The following is a 23732-nucleotide window of genomic DNA, read 5'->3' as shown; positions in this document are numbered from 1 at the left end:
AGGTGAAAATGTCCAAATTTGGCCCAAACTGTCCATATTTTGTGTGGCCACCATTATTTTCCAGTTCTGCCTTAACCCTGTTGGGCATGGAGCTCACCAGAGCTTCACTGGTTGCCACTGTAGTCCTCTTCCACTCCTCCATGACAACATTGCGGAGCTGGTGGATGTTAGAGACCTTGCGCTCCTCCACCTTCCATTTGAGGATGCACCATAGATGCTCAATAGGGTTTAGGTTTGGAGACATGCTTGTCCAGTCCATCACCTTTATCCTCAGCTTCTTTAGCAAGGCAATAGTCATCTTGGTGGTGTGTTTGGGGTTGTTATCATGTTGGAATACTGCCCTGCGGCCCAGTCTCCGAAGGGAGGGGATCATGCTCTTCTTCAGTATGTCACAGTACATGTTGGCATTCATGGTTCCCTCAATGAACTGTAGCTCCCAAGTGTCGGCAGCACTCATGAAGCCCCAGACCATGACACTCCCACCACCAGGCTTGACTGTAGGCAAGACACACTTGTCTTTGTACCCCTCATCTGGTTGCCGCCACACACGCTTGACACCATCTGAATCAAATACGTTTATCTTGGTCTCCTCAGACCACAGGACATGGTTCCAGTAATCCATGCCCTTAGTCTGCTTGTCTTCAGCAAACTGTTTGTGGGCTTTCTTGTGCATCATCTTTAGAAGAGACTTCCTTCTGGGATGACAACCATGCAGACCAATTTGGTGCAGCGTATGGTCTGAGCACTGACAGGCTGACACCCCACCCCTTCAACCTCTGGCAGCACTCATATGTCTATTTCCCAAAGGCAACTTCTGGATATGACGCTGAGCACGTGCACTCAACTTCTTTGGTCGACCATGGCGAGGCCTGTTCTGAGTGAAACTTGTCCTGTTAAACCACTGTATGGTTTTGGCCACCATGCTGCATCTCAGTTTCAGGGTCTTGGCAATCTTATAGCATAGGCCATCTTTATGTAGAGCAACAATTCTAATTTTTTCAGATCCTCAGAGGGTTCTTTGCTATGAGGTGCCATGTTGAACTTCCAGTGACCAGTATGAGAGAGTGAGAGCGATAACGCCAAATGTAACACACCTGCTCACCATTCACTCCTGAGACTTTGTAACACTAACAAATCACATGACACGGGGAGGTAAAATGGCAAATTGGGCACAATTTGGACATTTTCACTTAGGGGTGTACTCACTTTTGTTGCCGGCGGTTTAGACATTAATGGCTGTGTGTTGAGTTGTTTTGAGGGGACAGCAAATTTACACTGTTATACAAGCTGTACACTCACTACTTCACTTTGTTGCAAAGTATAATTTCTTCAGCGTTGTCACATGAAAAGATATGATAAAATATTTACAAAAATGTATGGGAGGGGGGTAGTCCACTTTTGTGAGATACTGTGTGTGTATGTATATATATATATATATATATACACTGTAGATACCAGCACACAATCAAAATAGAAATGCCTCGGTGCTCTACACAAATTTTGCAATATCAAAACTTATACTAGGTACTCAGAGGTCTTGCACAAAAGTTTAGTTATAAATTGGCTGATTTATTACACTGATGTTTCGGCAAGTCAGAACCCACCTTTCTCAAAGAATGTGACCCACCAAATCATTTGTGTGATAAACTAGCTAATTAATTACTGTACTCTTGTGGAAGACCTCTGAGTGGCTACTATACCTAATATTGCAATGTTCGTGTGGAACACCAAAGCATTTCTATTTGGATGAAGTGCTGGTATCTCTTATATATATATTATATATTTATATAAATTGTATATTTTTCTTTTTGCCTTTATTTCAAGCCACATTAAAGTGCTTGTAAAGCCAATACCCTTTGTTTTTAGTTTTGGGTGAAGTGGGGAAGAATTATAACCCCTGACAGGTTTTAATTGTGTCTTTCTCTTTGTCCTAGAGACTATTGCCACTTAGTCCTTGTACACACGGTCGGACATTCTGACAACCAAATCCGTTGGATTTTGTCCGACGGATTTTGTCCGAAACTGTTGCATACACACGGTCTGACAAAGTTGTCGGAAAATCCAATCGTTCAGAACGTGATGACGTAATTTCGTTACAATGGGACTACGTTCAGGCTAGTAGCCAATAGCTTTGGTCTAGGAATTTGATCTGAGCATGCGTGGCACTTTGTCCGATCGGAATTCTCTACACACAGTCGGACAAAGTCCTATCGGATCATGTTGTCGGAAAATTTTATAGCCCAGCTGGAAAACTTGGTCCGTCGGATACTCAGACGGAAACAGTCTGATGGAGCCCACACACGGTTGGATTATCCGACAACACGGTCCTATCGGACATTGTCCATCGAAATAACCGACCGTGTGTACAAGGGCTTAGACATAAATTGATGGGAAAACCAGGGAGGTTGATTTACTAAAGGAAAATATACTGTGCACTGCAAGCGCACTTCAAGTGCATTTGCTCTATATCTCAGAGGAAGCTCTGCTGATTTCTATTGTCCAATCATGTACAAGCAAAAATACAGTTTTTTATTTTCCTTGCACGTGATTGAGTACTCTTTGCAAAGTGAAACTTACCTTATTTACTAAACTCTGGATTAAGTGCTGAACCCCAGGTATGGATTTGTTGCAGTTACATTAATCGAGCTTGGTGGAGATGATGACATTGCCCCACCTCTCATCCAATTTAGAGGCCCAGGGCTGTCTTAATGAGTGGGCACACCTGCGCACTACCCTGGGGCCCCAGCTGCATGGGGGGCCCCTTGCACTTTCCCCAAATCAGCTGGTCCTTGAGATCACGCTGCCCCGAAATTGGGGGTCCCATGATGGCACTGAGAGTGATGGATACACAGGGGAGGCAGGCTGACAGCAGTGCACCATGCTGTGCAGAACGATACTTATTATTTCACAGCCAGCAGGGAGGGGTAGGGCTGGAGTGCCAGTGTTGCTCTGACCCCGCACCGTGCAGCTTGAATGCTCAGGACTCGAAAGCTGTGGGGTAGGAGCTGGAGTGGGAGCTGTAGAGTCGGCAGCACTGAGAGCCCACTTGTGGAAGTAGCATTGTGAATGGTGTCATGGTGAGCTCAGCTGTCCAGCACTGTTTGCACCAAAGGGCTTGGGATGCCCGAAGGGATGCTCTCTCCTCTGCCCCTCCTTCTGCCTGCTTGATTGGTATAGGTGACTCCAGTGCTGGAGGTGGGCACAAAGTTTTCATGCACTGTATCTCCACTGGCAAAGGGGGTACTGCGTGGATGAAATAATGGTGCTGGGGATATCAAGGGCGTATGGGGGAAAACAATTCTGAGGGGGGATCTGGGGTGTATAGGGGGTAGCTTGGGTGGCTATTCTGCTAGAGGTATTAGGGATATGGAGAGGCCACAGTGTAGGGGGTATCAGGGATGTAGGGGAGTCACAATACATGGGGTATCTTATGGTATATGGTAACAGTGCTGGGGGAATATCTAGGTTGTAGAGAGGTCAGAGTGCTAGGGGGATATCTGGGGGTGTAAAGGGGGTCAGAGTGCTGGAGGGATATCTGGGATGTAGAGTGGTCAGAGTGTTGGGGGGATATCTGGGGTGTAGGGGGATCAGAGTGTTGGGGGGATATCTGGTATGTAGAGGGGTTAGAGTGCTGGGGGGATATCTGGGGTGTAGAGGGGTCAGAGTGCAGGGGGGTATCAAGGATGTAGATGGGTCAGAGTGCTGGGGGGATATCTGGGACGTAGAGGGGTCAGAGTGCTGGGGGGATATCTGGGACGTAGAGGGGTCAGAATGCTGGGGGGATATCTGGGGTGTAGAGGGGTCAGAGTGCTGGGTGGATATCTGTGGTGTAGAGGGATCAGAGTGCTGCGGGGATATCTGGGGTGTAGAGGGGTCAGAGTCCTGGGGGGGATATCTGGGATGTAGAGGGGTCAGAGTGCAGGGGGGTATCAAGGATGTAGATGGGTCAGAGTGCTGGGGGGATATCTGGGACGTAGAGGGGTCAGAATACGGGGGGGATATCTGGGATGTAGAGGGGTCAGAGTGCTGGAGTGCAAATTTGGTCCAACTGATCCAAGCAGGGCCAATGTAACAATGCAATAAAATCAATTTCTTCAGCTCAGTTCAGCTTTAACTTATCCCTCTCTATGCAAAACTAGAAAGAAATGTTTTAGGTATACATTCACTTGAAGCAACATTTAAAATGCAAAAACATTCCAGTTTAATAAAAATGTAATGATTTGTATATAGTCTTATATAAGCTGTTTCTTTTTCCTTTGGTCACAGGGCTCCACGTTGAGGAAGAGGAAGATGTATGAAGAGTTCCTGAGCAAGGTCTCCATCTTGGGTCAGTATTTCTTCCTCAATGTCTCACAAAACACTTTGAGCCCTTGAAAGCTCAGTTACAATAAGACCACACAGCAGCCACATAAACTTGGATGAGGGTCCAGCATGTTAGTCCTTTTATTGGTTCATGTAAGCTCACATCTGTTCCTGGGGTTTTTCTTGGTAGCTATCTGATCTCATACACCAAACCTAAATGATTTTACATGTGTGAAGAGTGGGGTCCTGAATCCGAAGCTTTTCCAGTAGGAGGGGGCATAATCCAGCTCGCCTTGCTTAAATAACACGGATTATTACCGATATTTGGTGATCTGATAAAAAATAGCAGGTGTGTTTTAATGTGCCCTTTTAGTGTGTTTTTATTTTTATTTCACATTTCTATTAAAAATAATAGCAATACATTTTTAATCCCGGCATTTTGTTTTTTACATGCTACTAATTTCTCAATAAATATTACATTTCATGTAGTTAGTTTTTTTTAAAGTGTTATTAACCACTTCGCAACCGGCGCACTCCAATGTACATAGGCAGAATGGCACGGACAGGCAAATGGGCGTACAGGTACGTACCTTTAAATTTGCCACCGTGCGGCAGCGTGCACACATACCAGTCGGGACCTCCGTGAGTCCGATCACGGGTCCCGCGGACTCGATCGCTGCGGGGATACCCACGATCGTCGAACGGGGAAATGCTAAAGTAAACAAGCATCTACCTGTTCTGCCTAGCAACAGTGACACTGATCTCTGCTCCCTGTGATTGGAGCAGAGATCAGTGATGTGTAAAACACAACCACGCCCCCTACAGTTAGCAACACGCCCCTAGGACACACTTGACCCCTACACTGCCACCTAGTGGTTAACCCCTTCACTGCCAGTGTGATTTATACAGGAATCAGTGCATTTGTATAGCACTGATTGCTGTATAAATGACAATGGTCCCAAAAATGTGTCAAAAATGTCTGATGTGTCCGCCATAATTTTGAAGTCACAATAAAAATCGCTGATCGCCGCCATTACTAGTAAAAAAAAAAAATTATTAATAAAAATGCCATAAAACTATCCCCTATTTTGTAAATCGCTTATTGCGTTTTTTTTTAACCAAAAATATGTAGAAGAATGGGTATTGGCCTAAACTGAGGGAAAAAAATGTTTTTTTATATATTTTTGGGGGATATTTATTATAGCAAAAAGTAAAAAAGAATGCGTTTTTTTCAAAATTGTGGCTCTTTTTTTGTTTATAGCGCAAAAAATAAAAACTGCAGGGGTGATCAAATACCACCAAAAGAAAGCTCTATTTGTGTAAAAAAAGGACATCAATTTTGTTTGGGAGCCACATCGCACGACATTGCATGCAATTGTCAGTTAAAGCGACACAGTGCCGAATCGCAAAAAGTGGTTTGGTCTTTGGCCAGCAAAATGGTCTGGGGCTTAAGTGGTTAAAACGTCAATTATTTAATTAAAATAATAAACACATTATACTTACCTGCTCTGTGCAATAGTATTGCACAGAGCAGCCTCGATCCTTTTTTGGGGTCCTGGCTCCTAGCAAGAAAGCCACTTGCTATGGGGGCACGAGTGCGGGCTAGCTCCAGAGCCACTCTGTCTGCATCTATTGACACAGACAGCGCAGCTTGGCCCTGCCTTCTTCTCCATCATCACAGGATTTGATTGACAGCAGTGGGAGCCAATGGGTCCTGCTGCTATCCATCCGCCCAGTGAAGAGGGAGAGAGCTGAGAGAACCATTGCTCTCGTGCACATGACTGGTCCAGATGGGGCTCAGGTAAGTATAAGTAGGGGTTGGGGGGAGGGCACGACCCTGTGGCACAGAAGTTTTTTTTTATCTTAATGCATAGAATGCATTAGGGTAAAAAAAACTGCGGCTTTAGAACTAATTTAAATTTGCATAACTTATATGTCACATTTGAAAAGTTATGCCGCGTACACACGACTGGACTTTTTGACAGCAAAGGTCCGACGGAACGAGTCCGTCGGACAATTCGATCGCGTGTGGGCTCCATCGGACCTTTGCTTGCCAAAAATCCGGCGGACTTTAGAAATAGAACATGTTTTAAATTTTCCCACCGGAACTCCGCTGGACCGAGAAATCCGTTCGTGTGTATGCTGGTGCGACGGACAAAAACCGACGCTAGGGCAGCTATTGGCTACTGGCTATGAACTTCCTTATTCTAGTCCGGTCGTACGTCATCACGTTAGAATCCGTCGGACTTTGGTGTGATTGTGTGTGGCCAAGTCCGTTCATTCCGAAAGTCCGTCAGAACTCCGCCGAAAGTCAGTCGGAAAGACTGTTGGACCTCGTCCCTCGAAAAGTCCGGTCGTGTGTACGTGGCATAAGAAGCATTTTTCTATACATTTTTTGGTATGGTAAACTTAAAATGGATGTTTAGCCACAATTTTTTTCTCGATTTTGTGAGTGATTGAACACCATCAGGATTTTATTGTGGAAATTGCCATCTAGGAGTCTATAATAGGTATTTGTCCTGTGGATCAGCATGTACTTTCAGTATATGGAAATTGGGCAGAACAAATATTTTCTCTTTTGAATGTTTTTTTTTTATTACAAGCAATAGTATGGCTACAAAAGGAGTGGCATTATGACCAATGAAGCTGTAGCGCATAAGCAATACATACATTGTTAGTTACAATCATTTGCTAATTCCCTCTAGCGTTCCCTTGAGTTGTTATGTTGTATCTGTTCTTATAAAGGTGTACATATTTCTAAAAATCCTTAGCTCTAGCTAGTGGCCATAATGCCTATTTTACTACTGCCCATAATAAAAGAACATTTGATCAGAAGAAAGCATAACCTAAAGAACATTTATTTTCCCAGATTAACTGAACCGATGGCTATGCAAGTTTTTTATGTGTGTTTACTGTCATTGTGTCAACAGTTACCAGACAGGAAATGAGCAAGAATCTGCATCGGCGACTTGTAAAAATATAAGCAGATTAAATTTATGGTAGTATTAAACCCTCAGCATTTTTACCTTAAAGTGATACTAACAACAGTTTAATGTATATTGTCCTTTCTATTTCTGTATACGAATGATGGCACTGTAATTATTTTAGTAAAAAAAAATAAAAAATCTAAGTACCATTTTCCTATGTGATATACAGCTGTCACATGACCCAGATCTCTCCCAGCCTGTCTGCAGGGAAACATAAGCAGGAGGAGCTTCTAGCCCTCTGATGCTGGTCATATGTTAAAAAAAAGCCTTTAGATTACAGAATAAAATTAAATAAATATTAACAATAAACTGGTTTAAATTGGCATACAAATATATATTTAAAATCATTCATTCTATATTCAAATCAATCTTTATTATTTTGTGGAAACAACAGCCTGTGTCTTAGAATAAAAGGGAGGTGAAGCCACCATTAATCTATATGTAATATCCCACCCCCACTGTGTTAGGCCGCGTACACACGCGCGGACTGTTCGCCCAACTTTGTCCGTCCAACAGTTTCGGCAAACAGTCCGCTCAAACTTAGCATGGACGGACATGGCCACACACGACAGACGAACAGTTTGCTGAAACCGTGCGCGATGACGTGAACGGCACGTACGACGGGACGAAAAATACGACGTCCTATACACTGCATTATAGCTTTCGGCGTGAAAATCCTTTCTGAGCATGCGCGCAACTTTGTTTGACGAACAAGCCTACACACGGGCGGACTGTTCGCTCAAACAAGGTTTCAGCGGACAGTTTTTCGGAATTTCCGAAAAACCTTGTCCGTCCAACTGTCCGCTGAAACTGTCCGCTGAAAGCCCACACACGAGCGGACTGTCCGCCCAAACACTGTTCAGCGGACAAAGTTGGGCGAACAGTCCGCCCGTGTGTACGCGGCCTTAAGCTGATTAGTGGGAATGGAGGAGGAGGGAAGGAGTGGGCTGTCATTTACCACTGTGTATACACCCACATGTGTGACGCTATATAGTCACAGGGCTGCTCATATGTGATAGGGAGGAACTGCTCAGCATAGAAACACAGCACAGAACACAGCTGCAAAAAAAGGTGTAGATAGAGAGCAGCAGGATCAGACAATTTTTTTGCAGAATACAGAAAATTAATCTCATAGTGAATGAGTATGAACAGCATGTGATACACCATTTATTGATATTTTCTATGATGTGCGTTTAGTGACACTTTAAGACATTGGTCACAATAAAGTAAACATTCCCTAGTAAACAATTGTTAAAATGCTTACCCCAGCATGTGCAATTAACTTTCAATGCTGTTTAATGCTGCTGGCTCCTGCCCTTTCATTGTTGCTTCCCTGAACTTCCTGTCAGTGCAAGTCTTGAGTCAGTCTTTTAGCGTGAAGAAGGGATGGGAGAGGAGAGAAGAGCCTTACCATCACAGACTTTGGGGCTGTATGTTTCTATTGATGCACGCAGTTTAGGGAAAAACAGCTCTAGCCCTTGCAAGTGAGAATGGCTCCATATGATGCTGCAAAAGAAAGGAGCCACACCAAAACAGGCATCCTGGGGCAGCGAGCAGGGCACCAGCTTAAAAGGGAACATAGACAAGGAATACAAGATATAGAAGCTGCATACACCAGCTGTTTAAAGTGCTTACAAAAGGTTTTAAAATCACTTTCAGCTTTATGGCTTATGCAGATATTTGCAGGCACAAATGCCCTATAGCTTAAAATTAAATTAAAATTCCCAATGTTTTACCATGTCTGAGAGCTGCAGGTGGTGCATAAAATAGTGAATGACTGCACAGATCATACTCATGTAAACAATAATGCTCTTTTGCAGTAGCATTTACCCACACATATGTTTGTGATGTTTCTCCTAATAATGGAAGTTTTGCTTTTGGGGAATCCTATGTATGGATAAACACCAATGCAAAAGAACATCAGCATTTACAACAGCACAAGTGCGTACAGCCATTCACTTCTATGGCTGGCTCCAGCTCCCTGTGTGTGGGATAGCTCTGGGTATTTAACTCTAGCAGGCATTTGCACATGCAAAAGGCCATATACACATGTCCTTAATACCCCTTCCTGGAGTTTTTGCCCATTTATTGTTTTGCTTTCTCACATTACACCCAACATGAATGCACCATTATGGTGTGTAGAAAAACAGCTAGGCTCTTCCCCTGCCAAACAGTCTTCATTCGGCAAACGTCTGATCAGTGTGCCAACCCTAGCCATTGCGGCACATTTATTAATGCACTGCATGAAGGATTTGCAGTACTGATTACGTTATTGGGTGAATGCCTTGAAAAAATAATTCAGAGCAAACAGCCATTGCTGTTTTAACAAAACGTCAATGCATCTGCTCCATAAGAAGCAAACAGTCGTCTCCAAATATTGTCAGATGATTACTCAAAGCCATAAATTCTTGAACTCAAAATGGTTTCAACAAGGAGTCACTACGCCTTTCATGTTGTGACTAATGGTTAATAAATCATTATTATGTCCAAATACTGAAAGTATTTAAGGAGGAATTATTCTTCTACTTGCCTAAACAGCTTTCTAAGAACCCAAAAACAATCGTCAATGAATATCAATACTGTGTTCTGGGTTCATGTATGAAAGTGTTGTATGCACTCAGTGCTTGCATTTCAGCCCCATTATGGACAGGTGCTACAGCCTGTATTCTGTTCAGAGTAGTGTAGCCTACACCTTTCATTTGATTATGGCCATTCAGCATAGTACATTATTTAGGGAACCATCAGCTAATGTTAGAAACGCATGGCATGTGTCCCATTTTATTTTCTAGGTGTAGTGGCACTTAAAGCCATTGAACCCTGTTTAATGAACTATTTCTGGAAAGTATATGTAAAATTTTAAAAATGGTGGCCCATCAGACCTAGGCAGCTGTTGCATTACAGCTCTCAGCTTATTCAGGCCTCATTTTTCAAAGTGTCTGAAATAGGAGCTGTATTGCTCCAGAGCAACCAACCAAATTTTGGGATTCTTAGTCCTGGTGAGGTAGTTCTTATTTCAACTTAAACCTAAAGATTGAGCGACCATCTGACCATGAAAAAATGTCTTGATCCCCTTCAGTCCAGATTTTGCCCTCAACACTCCACGGAAACTGCTCTCCTTAAACTCTAAAATTACCTAGTAACAGCTGAAACCAGCAGACACTATTCTTTACTACTTCTCCTGGATCTCTCTGCTGCCTTTGACACAGTGGATCACCCTCTCCTCCTCAATAAACTCCACTCTTTGGTCTCTGTGACTGTACTCTTCACTGGTTCTCATCCTACCTATCCCACCGCTCTTTCAGTGTTACTTACAACTCTACTTCCTCCACTCCTCTTCCTTTCTCCGTTGGGGTCCCCAAGTTTGTGTTCTTGGACCTCCCCTTTTCTCAATCTACACCACCTCCCTGGGTCAGTTGATTGCCTCCCATGGCTTTCAATATAATCTCTACGCTGATGACACCGAAATCTATCTCTCCACTCCCCAGCTCTCTCCATCTGTCTGCTCATGCATCCCCAACTTACTAGCAGACATATCAGCCTGGCTGTCACATCATTTCCCCAAACTCAACCTATCCAAAACTGAGCTCGTGATATTTCCTCCCCCAGGTGCCACTTCCCCTGATTTCTCTTGTCAATATCAACAGCTCAACTATCAACTTGCCCCCCCACGCAAAGGTCCTAGGTGTAATCCTGGACTCTGAACTAACCTTTCAGCCTCACATCCTATCGCTATCCAACATTTTCTGACTCAACCTCCGCAATATCTCCAAGATATTCCCCTTCCTATCCAATGTCACCACAAAGCTTCTAATCATCAACCTCCTTGACTACTGCAACTCCCTCCTCATTGGCTTACCTCTAAATAGGCAACCCCACTTCAGTCCATCATCAACGCTGCTGCCAGGCTCATCCACATCACAAACCATTCAGCGTCTGCTAGACCCCTCTGCCAAGCCCTCCATTGGCTGCCACTTAGCCAACGAATTCAATTCAAGATACTAACTATAACTTACAAAGCCATCCACAACCTGGCCCCCAGCTACATCACTAACCTAGTCTCAAAATACCAACCTAATCATTCTCTTTGCTCCTTCCAAGACCTCCTGCTCTCAAACTCCCTGGTCACCTCATCCCATGCTCGCCTTCAGGACTTCTCCAGAGCCCCTTCCAACCTCTGGAATGCTCTGCCCCAATCTGTCCGATTTTCTCCTACTTTATCCACTTTCAGACGATCCCTGAAAACTCATCTCTTCAGAGAAACCGATCTGGTCCCCACCTAACAACTGTACATTCATCTTCTCCATCAGCACATTCTCCACAGTTATTACCTCTCACATCTCTTGACCCTCCCTCTTAGATTGTAAGCTCTAAGAAGCAGGGCCCTCTGATTCTTACTATATTAAAATGTATTGTATTTGTACTGTCGACCTTCAAGTTATAAAGCCCTGCGTAAACTGTTGGCGCTATATAAATCCTGTATAATAAATAATATTAATAATAAAAGATTAATTCCAGGTATGGAACTCTGCTCTAGTTTGGTATTGGTCCAGGTATGTATATACCATACCTGTGGAAGCTGGAAATAGCTCTAGTGAGCACTATTTCTAGGTGCTGTGCCAAGCGTCTGCCCTGCTTCATTTTGTACAAAGGAGGTCGCTCACTAATTATGGGTTAGCTGCCATAACCCCGGTATCCTCTTCTTCAGCAGGCGGTCCGCTTTCAGATAAAAGTGGTCTCTGCAAATTCACTGCGAGATCACTTTTATTGGCGGCGGGAGAGGGGCTCCCACCTCCCGCTAGGCTTCGGTGCCCTCGCTTACTGGAGCCGTTGGTAGCGGTGGATACGATCGTGTCCTGTCACGTCTGTGGAATGGAGATGAGGCAAGGGAAGATGGCTCCCATCCATCTCCAAACCACTGCCGGGCGGAAGCGATGTCAAAACTTTACTTACGCCCATAGCTCTTAAAGAGATTTTTTTTTCAAATGACATTTTATTTATTTTTTTATTGCATTTTTGTGTAAATGTGAGATCTGAGGTCTTTTTGACCCCAGATCTCATATTTAAGAGGTCCTGTCATACTTTTTTTCTATTACAAGGGAGAATGGCGCCAAATTCAAAAAGTGAAACACACACTATACATACAGTACACTGTAATCTTACAGATTACATTACTATATGTAATTATTTCACCTCCCTTTTGTCCCTTGTGGTTTGTCCAGTGCCCTGCATGCAGTTTTATATTATAAAAACTGTTCTTTCTGCCTGGAAACTAGAGATTGTCCATAGCAACCAAAACCATCCCTTTACATCAAAAGTGGTTTTAGATCAGCTAGAAAACAGTGATAATAAATTAGAATCACTCGCAGAATTGAGCGAAAGTGATTAGTGGGGAGATCCATCATTAAACACTGAAACTGAGCAAATTTCAGTGTTTTTGATTTGATTACATTATTGAATAATTTATTATTATTATTATTATTATTATATTATTTGGTGTAATTATTTATAGTTATTATATTATGATTTATGATTTCATTTTTCAAACGTTATCATACCCGGGATGTCTGCTAGACTCTGGTTTGGACAGATTTAAGTGAGTTATTCCTAAGAATTACAGGCCTACAATATAAAACGCCAAATTTCCATGCAAAATAATTGTACCGCTTTCAGCACCAAAAATCTGAAATAATCATACCGCCAGGGAGGTTAAATGCACCCCATCCCACCGAGCTTGTGTGCAGAAGCGAACGCATACATGAGCAGCGCCCGCATATGAAAACTGTAAAAATCAAGAATGTGACGCCTCGCCGCGATTGTTAGAGCGAGAGCAATAATTTTAGTCCTAGACCTTCTCTGTAACTCAAATCATGCAACCTGTAGAATTTTTTAAACGTCGCCCATGGAGGTTTTTAAGGGTAAAAGTTTGTCGACATTCCACAACCGGCTGCAATTATGAAATGTGGCATGTTGTGTATTAATTTACTCGGCGTAACATTATCTTTTACAATATAAAAAAAATGGGCTAACTACTGTTGTCTTATTTTTTAATTAAAAAAAGTGTATTTTTTTGTAAGATCGTTGCACAAATACGGTGTGACAAAAAGTATTGCAACAACCGCCATTTTATTCTCTAGAGTGTTAGAAAAAAAATGTATATAATGTTTCTAGCAGAAAAAAACTGCTTTTAACTTGTAAACACCAAATCTCAAAAAGAGGGTTGGTCCTTAAGTGGTTAAAAAAGATACTCACAAAAGAGTGATAAAATCAAGCAACTTGTATAAAATCCACCATTCGTTCCATCCAGCAAGATTTACTGGTTAGTAACAGTTGTGGGGAAAAAAAACTGGTGCGTTTCGAGGGGTATCCCCTCTTCTTCAGCTCTGAAGAAGAGGTGACGCCACTCGAAGCGTGTCAGTTCTTTGGACTCTACATCCCACAAGTTGATCTTGCTGGATGGAACGAATGGTGGATTTTATACAATTTGATTAATTTGATCACTCTTTTGTGAGTATGTTTTTAACTTCTTGCAATATTAAAGTGTCGCAAAGGTAATGCACTAGGCTGGTGCTCCTGCTAGGCTGCTGCATCGGATATTAGCTCATTATGAAATACTTACCTTAGAACGAAGCTCACCAGTGGCGCCTGCACAACGCTGAGATAGCTGACATCTTCCCAGGTGTTTAGGTTCACAGACTGTGAGTGGCTGGATCTGCCGTTCTAAGGCACAGGCTCTGAAGGTCCGGCGTGGTAAGCCACACCTTCAGAGCACATGCGTCAATGACGTAATTGGCTGCATGCACTCTAAATATCTCCTAAACTGTGCAAGTTTAGGAGATATTCATAGTACCCACAGGTAAGCCTTATGATAGGCTTGCCTGTAGGTACAAGTAAAAAATAAGACTTTACTTCAACTTTAAGGAATGGGCTACTGAACTTACCCACTTACAATGCATGGAGGAACTGACATCTCTTCTTCATGATTAATGTGATCAGTACATCCCCACGTGGAGTATTTGGATCCATTATGCGAGCAGTGACCACTTCAGAAATCATTTATGACTTAATTAATACTCCATCTGTGCCATAGAGGTCACAGTTCCCCCTCTCAGTGGTCCCCAACTCCAGGGCTGCCATCATGGGGGCACAGCCCATACACTTGTAAGGGGCCAGAGAGTCTCGATGGGCCCGGCCACCTGGCGGGGATGGGAGCAAGCAGGGGCGTGTGCAGAGGAGCTCCGTGGCTGCTTCTGTATGCGTGTGAGTCGGCAGCTGCTGCTGCTCTGTGTCATTGAGCTCACGTCTGGCTTTTTGCTACCACCTCTGGCAACTTCCTGCATGTGTTGTACAAGGGGGTTGGTGGCTATGTACATGTGTGCCTGTGTGTACATGTGCATGTGTGTCTGTGTGTACATGTCTGTGTGTTCATTGTGTGTGTGTGTGTGTGTGTGTGTGTGTGTGTGTGTGTATGTCTGTGCGTACATGTGCATGGGTGTGTGTGTACATGTCTGTGTGTGTTTATGTACAGGTCTGTGTGTGTTTACACATCTGTGTGTACATGTGTGTGTGTGCATGTTTGTGTACATGTCTGTGTGTATGTGTATGTATGTGTGTACATGTATGTCTGTACATGTCTATGTGTACATTTACATGTCTGTGTCCCTGTGTGTACATGTTCATGTGTGTCTGAATGTGTGTCTGTGTTTGTACATGTCTGTATGTACATTGTGTATGTCTGTGTGTATGTGTGTACATGTGTACACGTCTGTATGTACACATAGAAGTGTACTGAAGGCTGAGGCACTGAAGGACTTGGTGGGATTGCTAGTGGGTGGATTCGGTGGGATAGCCAGTGGGCAGGCTCTGGGGAATTTTGGTGGTCAGGCCCAGGAGCGCCCGGGCCTAAAGCTGTGTAAGGAGCCCCACAATTTCTGATGGCTGCCCTGCCCAACTCCTCTTCCTCCCTGCTCCTCTTTTACTTCAACCCTGCCTATCTATACCTACTTCGAGTACACTACACCCCTACCTAATTGGATTCCCACTGGAACTATTTACTTGCAGTACGCCTGAACATATACCCATACATATTTTTAAAAAAAATTTCCCACAAATCTCCTAAAAGTAAGGGGGTTCGTGGAAGATGGAGATTTTAATGTGCCCAAATAATGAAAATTGTTCAAGCAAACAGATTCACCTAAAAACAATGTTTTTTATTTATACAACTGCAACATTTTGGAAAATAAAGAAATTACAAAAAAGCATATCATCTTATGCATATTCACATACAGTACATACATTTCCTTTGGTGAATCCCAGGAGGCATCTGGATCAAGAGTCACCAAATGAAATGTATGTATTGTATGTGAATATGCCTAAGATGATATTCTTTTTATGCTTTTTAGAGCTTCTGTACCTTTATTGTTTTAAACAAAATCTTTTTAAATGAAACACTTTGTTTCTAGATGAATCTGTTTGTTTGTTTCAACATTATTTGGGCACTTTAAAATCTACATCTTCCATGAACCCCCTTACTTTTGGGAGATTCGTGGGAAATGTTTTTTTCAAATTGTAATTATAAGGAATTGTGCCAGAATGGTATGTACGGGTACCCCCACCCAACATCCCCATATACCCCTACATATTTACAATACAAGTTCTGTTCTGATGAACATGTATTCTTTTGATTGACTATCGACTGTAACCAACCTCACTGTCTGTACTGTTTACATACTTTGCTTTGTATGGAAAACATTCAATAAACTTTTACTACTCCAAAAAAATAAAAATGCCATACCTGGAATTCAGCTTTAAACCACAACTTATTTGAACTTAAAGTAAACCCACAACTTACACATTTGAAATACATATAAACTGCCAAAGTATTCGTAATTGTGTTCAGCCAGTCTTGTGATCCAGTCAGAATAGCCAAATCGATTACCTCACTTTACTATTGAGGGGGTTTTTTTTGTGCCTTTAAAATCTTTTTTTTTTTAACTACTGTACACAATGTCTGCATTTAATTTCTTGCAGATTATACATCATAACCACCGAGAAACTCCCATTTCCCTTACCCATTAATCTTGTATGTTTAAACATGGATACATCTGTGTATACTGTGAACCAACATGCTTTAAGGACAAGGCATTACTGTTTTTGACACACATTGTTATTTGGGCACAATAGACAGCCTAAGGCTGCATTCAAATTTGAGAAAGCGATTTTTTTTTAGGCTTTTTTAGTCGTTTTTATTTGTGTGTTTTTGCGTGCCTATATGAGCGTTATAGAAGCCTATTTCAAGCGTTTTATATGTGTAATCAAGCTCCAGGCATTTTTATTTTAGGGTATGAATGAAAGCATTAGGGGCCTGAAATATGCCTGAAAAAATGCTCAGACATTTCATTTGAGTGTTTACAAGTGTTCATATTGAAGTCTATGTGGCTAAAAGTGCCCAAATCTCTCTCAAAAGAAGCACTTTTATCTTTTGAAGCTTCAGGTGTCGAGCTACAGGCGCCTAAGAACTCATATGTTAACAGCCACCATTTATTTACATGGGATTTCATATGTTGGGAGTTTTTGAGCTTCGAGCTATAAAATGCTCAGGTCTGAATGGTGTATTCTCTGATGGACAATCCTAGATCAACATTCTGAAGGACAGATTATGAGAATTTTAGAAGAAGATTTTTAATTAGTTACTTCACTTTTTGCTTAAACTTAAAATAAATCTGTTCTGATCTGTAAGCCCTTGTACGCACGGTCGGAGATTCAGACGGAATGTGTCGGACCGTTTTGTCGGATAATCCGACTGTGTGTGGTCTCCATCGGACTGTTTCCGTCGGAGTATCCGAGGGACCCAAGTTTTCCAACTTGTCCGTAAAATTTTCTGACAAAATGCTCCGATCGGACATACTCCGATCATGTGTAGCCTACTCCGACGGACAAAGTGCCACGCATGCTCAGATCAAATTCCTAGACCAAAGCTATTGGCTACTAGCCTGAACGTAGTCCTGTCGTAACGAAATAACGTCATCACGTTATGTACAATCGGATTTTCCGACAACTTTGTCCGACCGTGTGTATGCAACAGTTTTGGACAAAATCCATCGGCCAAAATCTAACGGATTTGGTTGTCAGAATGTCCGACCGTGTGTACAAGGGCTAACACATTAACACCCATAGGACCTACACAAATCATAAGTAGACTAAAGGACCTCTGATATTTATAACTCGCTGTTAAACACTTCAGCCCCGGAAAAATGTACCCCCTTCCTTACCAGAGTACTTTTTGCGATTCAGCACTGCGTCACTTTAACTGACAATTGTGCGGTCGTGGGACATGGCTCCCAAACAAAATGGACAACCTTTCTTCCCACAAATAGAGCTTTCTTTTGGTGGTATTTGATCACCCTGCTTTTTTTGCGCTATAAACAAAAAAAGAGCGACAATTTTGAAAAAAACATATTATGTTTCACTTTTTGCTATAATAAATATCCTCAAAAATATAAAAAAAAATTTTTTCCCTCAGTTTAGGCCGATATGTATTCTTCTACATATTTTTGGTAAAAAAAAATCGCAATAAGTGTTGATCAGTTTGCGCAAAAGTTATAGCGTTTACAAAATAGGGGATAGTTTTATGTTTTTTTTAAATCATTTTATTAATTAATTATTTTTTAACTAGTAATGGCGGTGATCAGCAATTTTTATCGTGACTGCGACATTATGGCAGACACATCGGAAATTTTTGACACATTTTTGGGACCATTGTCATTTATACAGCAATCAGTGCTATACAAATGCACTGATTCCTGTGTAAATGACACTGGCAGTGAAGGGGTTAACCACTAGGGGACAGTGTATGCCCTGGGGAGTGTTTCTAACTGTGGGGAGCGTAGCTACGTGTCACACGTCACTAATCTCTGCTCCAGATCACAGGGAACAGAGATCAGTGACGCTGTCACTAGGCAGCACGGGGAGATGCTTGTTTACATTAGCATCTCCCCGTTCTTCCTCTCCGTGAGGCGATCGCAGGTATTCCTGTGATGATTGAGTCGGCATGAGGCGGTCGGCAAGCGGTTAAAGCGTAACTCCACTTTTGTTTAGAAAAAAACATTCCCCCCTGGGTGATCTATGTACATTGCAAAGATTATAACAAACTTTGTTGCAGATTCCTACCTTTTGTTATTCTGAAGAAATCCATGTGTGTTTGTCTGTGCCTCTGTTCTGAGTGGGTCTAATGGGAGTGGCTTCATAATTATCAGTCAGCTGTGGCAGCTGCAGGGCACTAATGAGGAAGCTGCTGGGCCTGCATCCCTTCAGACGTGCTCCTATTGGATATATCTCACAAACAAAATTACATTTTTGTTGCAGGGGATGCCTGAAATCTGACTTGTATCTTAGGCAGGCTTCTGGGAAAATTGATGAGCCAATCACGCAAACAGGAAATTATGTTTCTGGGGAGTGATCAGTACACCCTCTGTGTACAGAACAACTCCAGGTAGCCATATTGCAATGCATATATAGAAATTTACAGAGGCTGCAGATTGAAATGGAAAAGTAATTTTTAATAACACTAAATTACAATATGGCTTGTATTGCAATTATGCACGCTATATTATTTTTTCTTTATTTGCTATTTATTTTCCCCACGAAGGTGGAGTTACCCTTTAAATAAATACTGACTTTATCTATGAGGTTGGAACTCACCCCCTCCAGTTTGCTTCTTAATATTGGTTAGGGGGCCCTCCCACCCCATTGAAGGACTAGTATTAAGGTCGGGCAATGTGGCACCTATCTAGAAGAAGTATTTTGCATAGTAGAGTGTTCTGGGTTTTGGGGGTTGCTAAAGCATTCTAGATGATTACTGTACACTGCAGTCCACACAAATCTGAATGTCTGCATTTACATCTTGGTACCTGAAGAACCTTAAATAAAACATGTAACTACATTAAAACCTATATTTGACCTGATCCAACAAATAGGGGCCAGTTTCCATATAATTACATGTTTTTATGTGTAGAGATCAAGGTAGACAGGCCCACTTCCTGTATTAAAAAAAAAAGTTGAAGTAGTTTTGCCAGTTCATTGGTTTTTGAGACTCTACTTAACTCTAAATATAAACACACCCTTTTTTTATTATAGAGGGAAGGAAGTTCCCAAAAAGCACTATATTTTTCTTAATGATGTATTTTTACCTTTTTAGCTGTTTAGCCTCCAGTCTGTCTACTTTTCACAATTCTTTATAATGCATTCTAAAGCCTCATACACACGATTGGACTTCCAATGGACTTTACCGTGGATTTTGGTCCCAAGGGGCGTTGGCCGTGAACTTGGTATGCATACACACGGCAGAACATTTTCAGCCAACTTTCATCAAATCACGTGGTTTTTCAGCTCTTTACTGCCACCCTTTGGGCAACTTCTGCTATTGTTTTCTGATCTTTAGCATTGGTTCTGAGCATGCGTGTTTGTACTTTGGACTTTAGTCCTATGAACTTTGTACACACGATTGGATTATACTCCATCAGACATTTGTTGCTGGAAAGTTTGAGAGCATGCACAGTGAACATTTGTCCGTTGAAGAAACTAAAACAATTGTCCGGTGGAGCATACACACGGTCAGATTGTCCAATAAAACAGGTCCGTCGGACTGTTGTCAAAAAGTCAGATTGTGTGTATGGGCCTTAATAATAAAACATTCCATGTAAGTCTCATACAACGGTGAAAAAGGAGAGAAAATCTTGTGTATAAAATAGGACAGAATGTGGTCAATACAAGAATGGTCATTTGACTTTTCCAAGAAGACATACAAATCTTGTGTACACTTCAGGAGGGACCTGATTGGTTGCTATGGGTAACACAAACAGTTCTTTCAAACAGTTTTCAAGATGACTGTTGTTTTTATTCTAAAGAAGTCAAGCTGCTAGTAAAGTTGTGTGTGACTGTAGGTTTTAGGCGGAGAGAGATTCAACCCTTTATGCTCAAATAACATAAACAGGTCCAGGTTGTAAGCTTGCATAATTGGTAGGTTTATTCAAACCAATAAGAGGTGCTCACATTCAGGCATCAAGAACCACCTGTGGGCTTCAAGGATGAAAAAGACATCCAAGAGGTGCTGGGAATGTAGTCTTTGTTCTTATAAGCTAGTTAAGGAAAATAAAAAAGCATCCGGTAGCTAAGGTTAGGCTGCTCACAACAGACAGTGCTACCAGACTATGGGTACCCAGCAAGTTACCACAAAATAGCATGTGCCAATAGAAGGAGCACTATACCGAATGATAGCATAATCCAAATGTAATAATAATGGGATTGAACTAAAATACATCCAAAGCATTCTAGGGGCCAAAAAACTTTTTCAGGGCTTCTGGTAACCTCCTTACATAGATTTACATAGGAAAGCCCTATTTTGAGCTAATTCAACAGATGGCTTATTTATTTTATCTATAACAGGTACATATATAGTGCTGTCAATTTATACAGCGCTTCACATATGAGGTGTGTCTAAAAAGTTTGGTGAATGGTCCAATATCTCAACAGCAACATGGGCCAGGTGCACGTGCATACACATGGCTATCCAGAGACTCGTCAAGAAGTGCCACCTAGCATTGAGTACACGTGACTATCAGGGTAAACCCACTGCAGCAGGCAAACATAGTCAATGTGAGAGGTAGAGTCACAATTGAACAATAAGTAAGCAATCAAGTTTTGCTACAAATTTGGGAAAACGGCGACAGACGCATGAAATGTTGGTGCAAGTGTACGGGACCAAAGCTGTGAGCAGAAAACGACGTTCAAAAGGTTTCTTGAGAGAAAGGAAACGACTGAGGATGAGCCACATTCAGGTCAGCCATCGACAAGCAGAACCCCAGACATGATCGCAGGTGAGACAAATGCTGGCACAAGATCGGTGACAGACTCTATGATTGATGGCAGAGGAATTGGACATTAGCAAGGACACATAGTCCGTGAAGATTTGGGCAAGTGGAAGATCTGTTTGTTTCACACAGGTTGACAGATAAAACAGAAAACCAAACAGATGGAAACCTCTGGAGATTTTTTTACCATGTGTGACTAGAATCCATAGTTTCTACAAATAGCAGCTGGTACTATCAGGCTTATCCAAGCAGCAATCGATAGAATGGTGTTCACCATCTTCCCTGCAACCCAAAAAGAGTCGCCTTGAAGAGCGTCATGAAAGGCACACGTTTTGCAGATATGGTGGCAATCCAAGAATGTGTGACAGCGGTTCTACAATTGACTCCTAATAAGGCCTTTCCTGACAGTTTGCAGAAGCTTTATGAACATTGTCAAAAGTGTGTCGTAAAGGATGGTGAATATTTTGAAGGCCAATAGAGGTCATTTGTTTGTATCTTCTGTTTTGTTTATTTTCTGATACTATTCATTGAACATTTTAGACACACCTCGTATATATTGTACATTCCTTGATCGCAGAGTACCTGCAATCAAGGAGATTACAATCTAGATTCGCTAACTCACATTCATACATATACTAGGGCCAATTTAAACAGGAGCCAATTAACCTAACAGCATGTGCTTGGAGTGGGGTATGTCAGTTTATGAGTCAGCACCCTACTATGAAACGCTTAAAGGTGAGTCTCGCTTCCTTTATGCAAGTACATCTTGTTTATTTGAATAAATCCACCAATCATTAAGCTAACAACATTGAACTGTTGTGATTTAATCATGTTGCTGTGGGACCAGACAAGAAACCATGTTGGGAGATTTAACTGTTGTTAAAATCTCAGACCTTATCATTTTTCAGGTTACATTAAGCAGCAGCCACAATCATAATGGGCTCTACCATTGCAGTGAGTCCCACCCGCTATCAGAGGAACACTGTTTACCAAAATACAGATCGGGCAGGGCCGGCTCTACCATGGGTCTCGCTGGGTTCATTGGACCCAGGCGGCACTTTGAGAGGGGAGTGGCAAATTGACGCTCAAGATTTTTTTTTCAGAAGTTTTGTATGTCTTCTAGGGGCAGATTGGGCTGGAGGGCAGGGTGACAGCTGGCCTCCTGGGCTGCTCCACTGCCCTGTAAAAAGGTTGCCCTGCTTCCCTCAACACGCATGCTCATAGTTGCCGGGAGCGTTGGTGCTCGCACACAGTCTAACACAGGCTGTTAAACACCCAAGCACACATGAAGAGCTCAGGTGTGTGTGCTGCCAGGGGGCGGGGTACCCACAGGAGACAGAGAGCAATGAAAGATCCCTTCCACACCGCCTCTGCCAGCAGCCGATGTTCAGGCACAGCTTGCTAGGCTTGCATTTCTATTGGGTGGAACTGGAGGAGGGGGTGAACATAGGCAAGCATCCAGCTTGGACTAAATCCTTCAATGTATTTATATTGGAAGAACAGTATTTTGTGAATATCTCTATGTTTTGGAGAGAACTATGGAAACTGCAAATGCCAACTGTCCTGAAGCAGAATATATACGGTTTCAAATCCCTTGAATTGTGTTGTATTATGGGGTTTTGTTATGGGAACTTTTTATGCTAGTTCTCAAGTCACCTTATACTGTCAAATTGGTTGTAATTAGCAAAACAAGTTAAAGGTGATAATTTCCATTAAACTTTCCCTTTTGAACAGCTGCACTATTGAAAGGGAAACTCCTTACTTAATAGGATTAAGTGTGGCAACTTTCATTGATTGTCATGTAGAGAAAATGGTTTGGTTCCAAGATGGGTCACTGTGTGCCAGGGACTGTTATTCTGGTGCCTCTAGAATTTCCCAGGAACAAGCTCACATGAAATATAGCTGTCAGATATTTCAGTGAAGCAGTGTACTATGTCAGAGAAAACAGATGGACCTATTTATCAAATTATTTGGAAAAAAACTGTCTTATACAGTATATATTGGCCCACAGTGGCCAATCATGTTTAATCCTCTGTTCTCTAATTGTTATTGAGATAAGTCAATAACTCTGCTCCTTTACAACACACTCAGCCTCATCTTGAATATACAGTTCAATTTTGGTCATATATCTTCAGGAAAGATGTTGAATTTGAAAAAGTTCAGCGAAGGGCAACAAAATTAATAAGAGGAATGGAAGACCTCAACTATGAGAATCAATTATGTAGATTAGTTATTCCCTCTGAAAAAGAGACGCTTAAGAGGGGGTATGATAACAATGTACAAATATATCAAAGTTGAATTCAGTAACTGATAAACTGTTTTCTCTGAGGTAAGGACAAGTGGCCATGATTTGAGGTTAGAAGAAAAGAAGTTTAACTATAGATTGTGGACAGGGTTCTTTACTGTTAGAGAAGTAAAAATGTGGAACTCCCTCCCCAGGAAGTGATACTAGCTGAGAGTTTCAACAACTTCAAAGTTTTGGATGTCTTCCTCAGGAAGTAGAATATACAGAGCTATTGGAATTGTTAGAGAATAGAAATCACACACGCATACACACAAAGGTTGAACTGCATTGGCC

The 23732-nt window shown here is 42.0% G+C and overlaps 1 protein-coding gene across 3 annotated transcripts in view; it reads left to right on the top strand.

Annotated features, from left to right (window-relative positions):
* The window catches only part of PRKAR1B (protein kinase cAMP-dependent type I regulatory subunit beta), a 372623-nt gene that overhangs the window by 273796 nt on the left and 75095 nt on the right, over positions 1-23732 (top strand). For all 3 annotated transcript variants that reach the window (XM_077449057.1, XM_077449058.1, XM_077449059.1), the window contains one exon: positions 4267-4327. In XM_077449057.1, the coding sequence (XP_077305183.1) occupies positions 4267-4327 (61 nt within the window). The remainder of the gene's footprint in view (positions 1-4266; positions 4328-23732) is intronic.

This window comes from Lithobates pipiens, unplaced genomic scaffold (assembly GCF_037356315.1).
Source record: "Lithobates pipiens isolate NorthernLeopardFrog02 unplaced genomic scaffold, aLitPip1_a1.2 Scaffold_22, whole genome shotgun sequence".
Classification (NCBI taxonomy): domain Eukaryota; kingdom Metazoa; phylum Chordata; class Amphibia; order Anura; family Ranidae; genus Lithobates; species Lithobates pipiens.
Note: the sequence above shows the minus strand (reverse complement) of the source record. Positions and strands in the feature narration are given on the sequence as shown.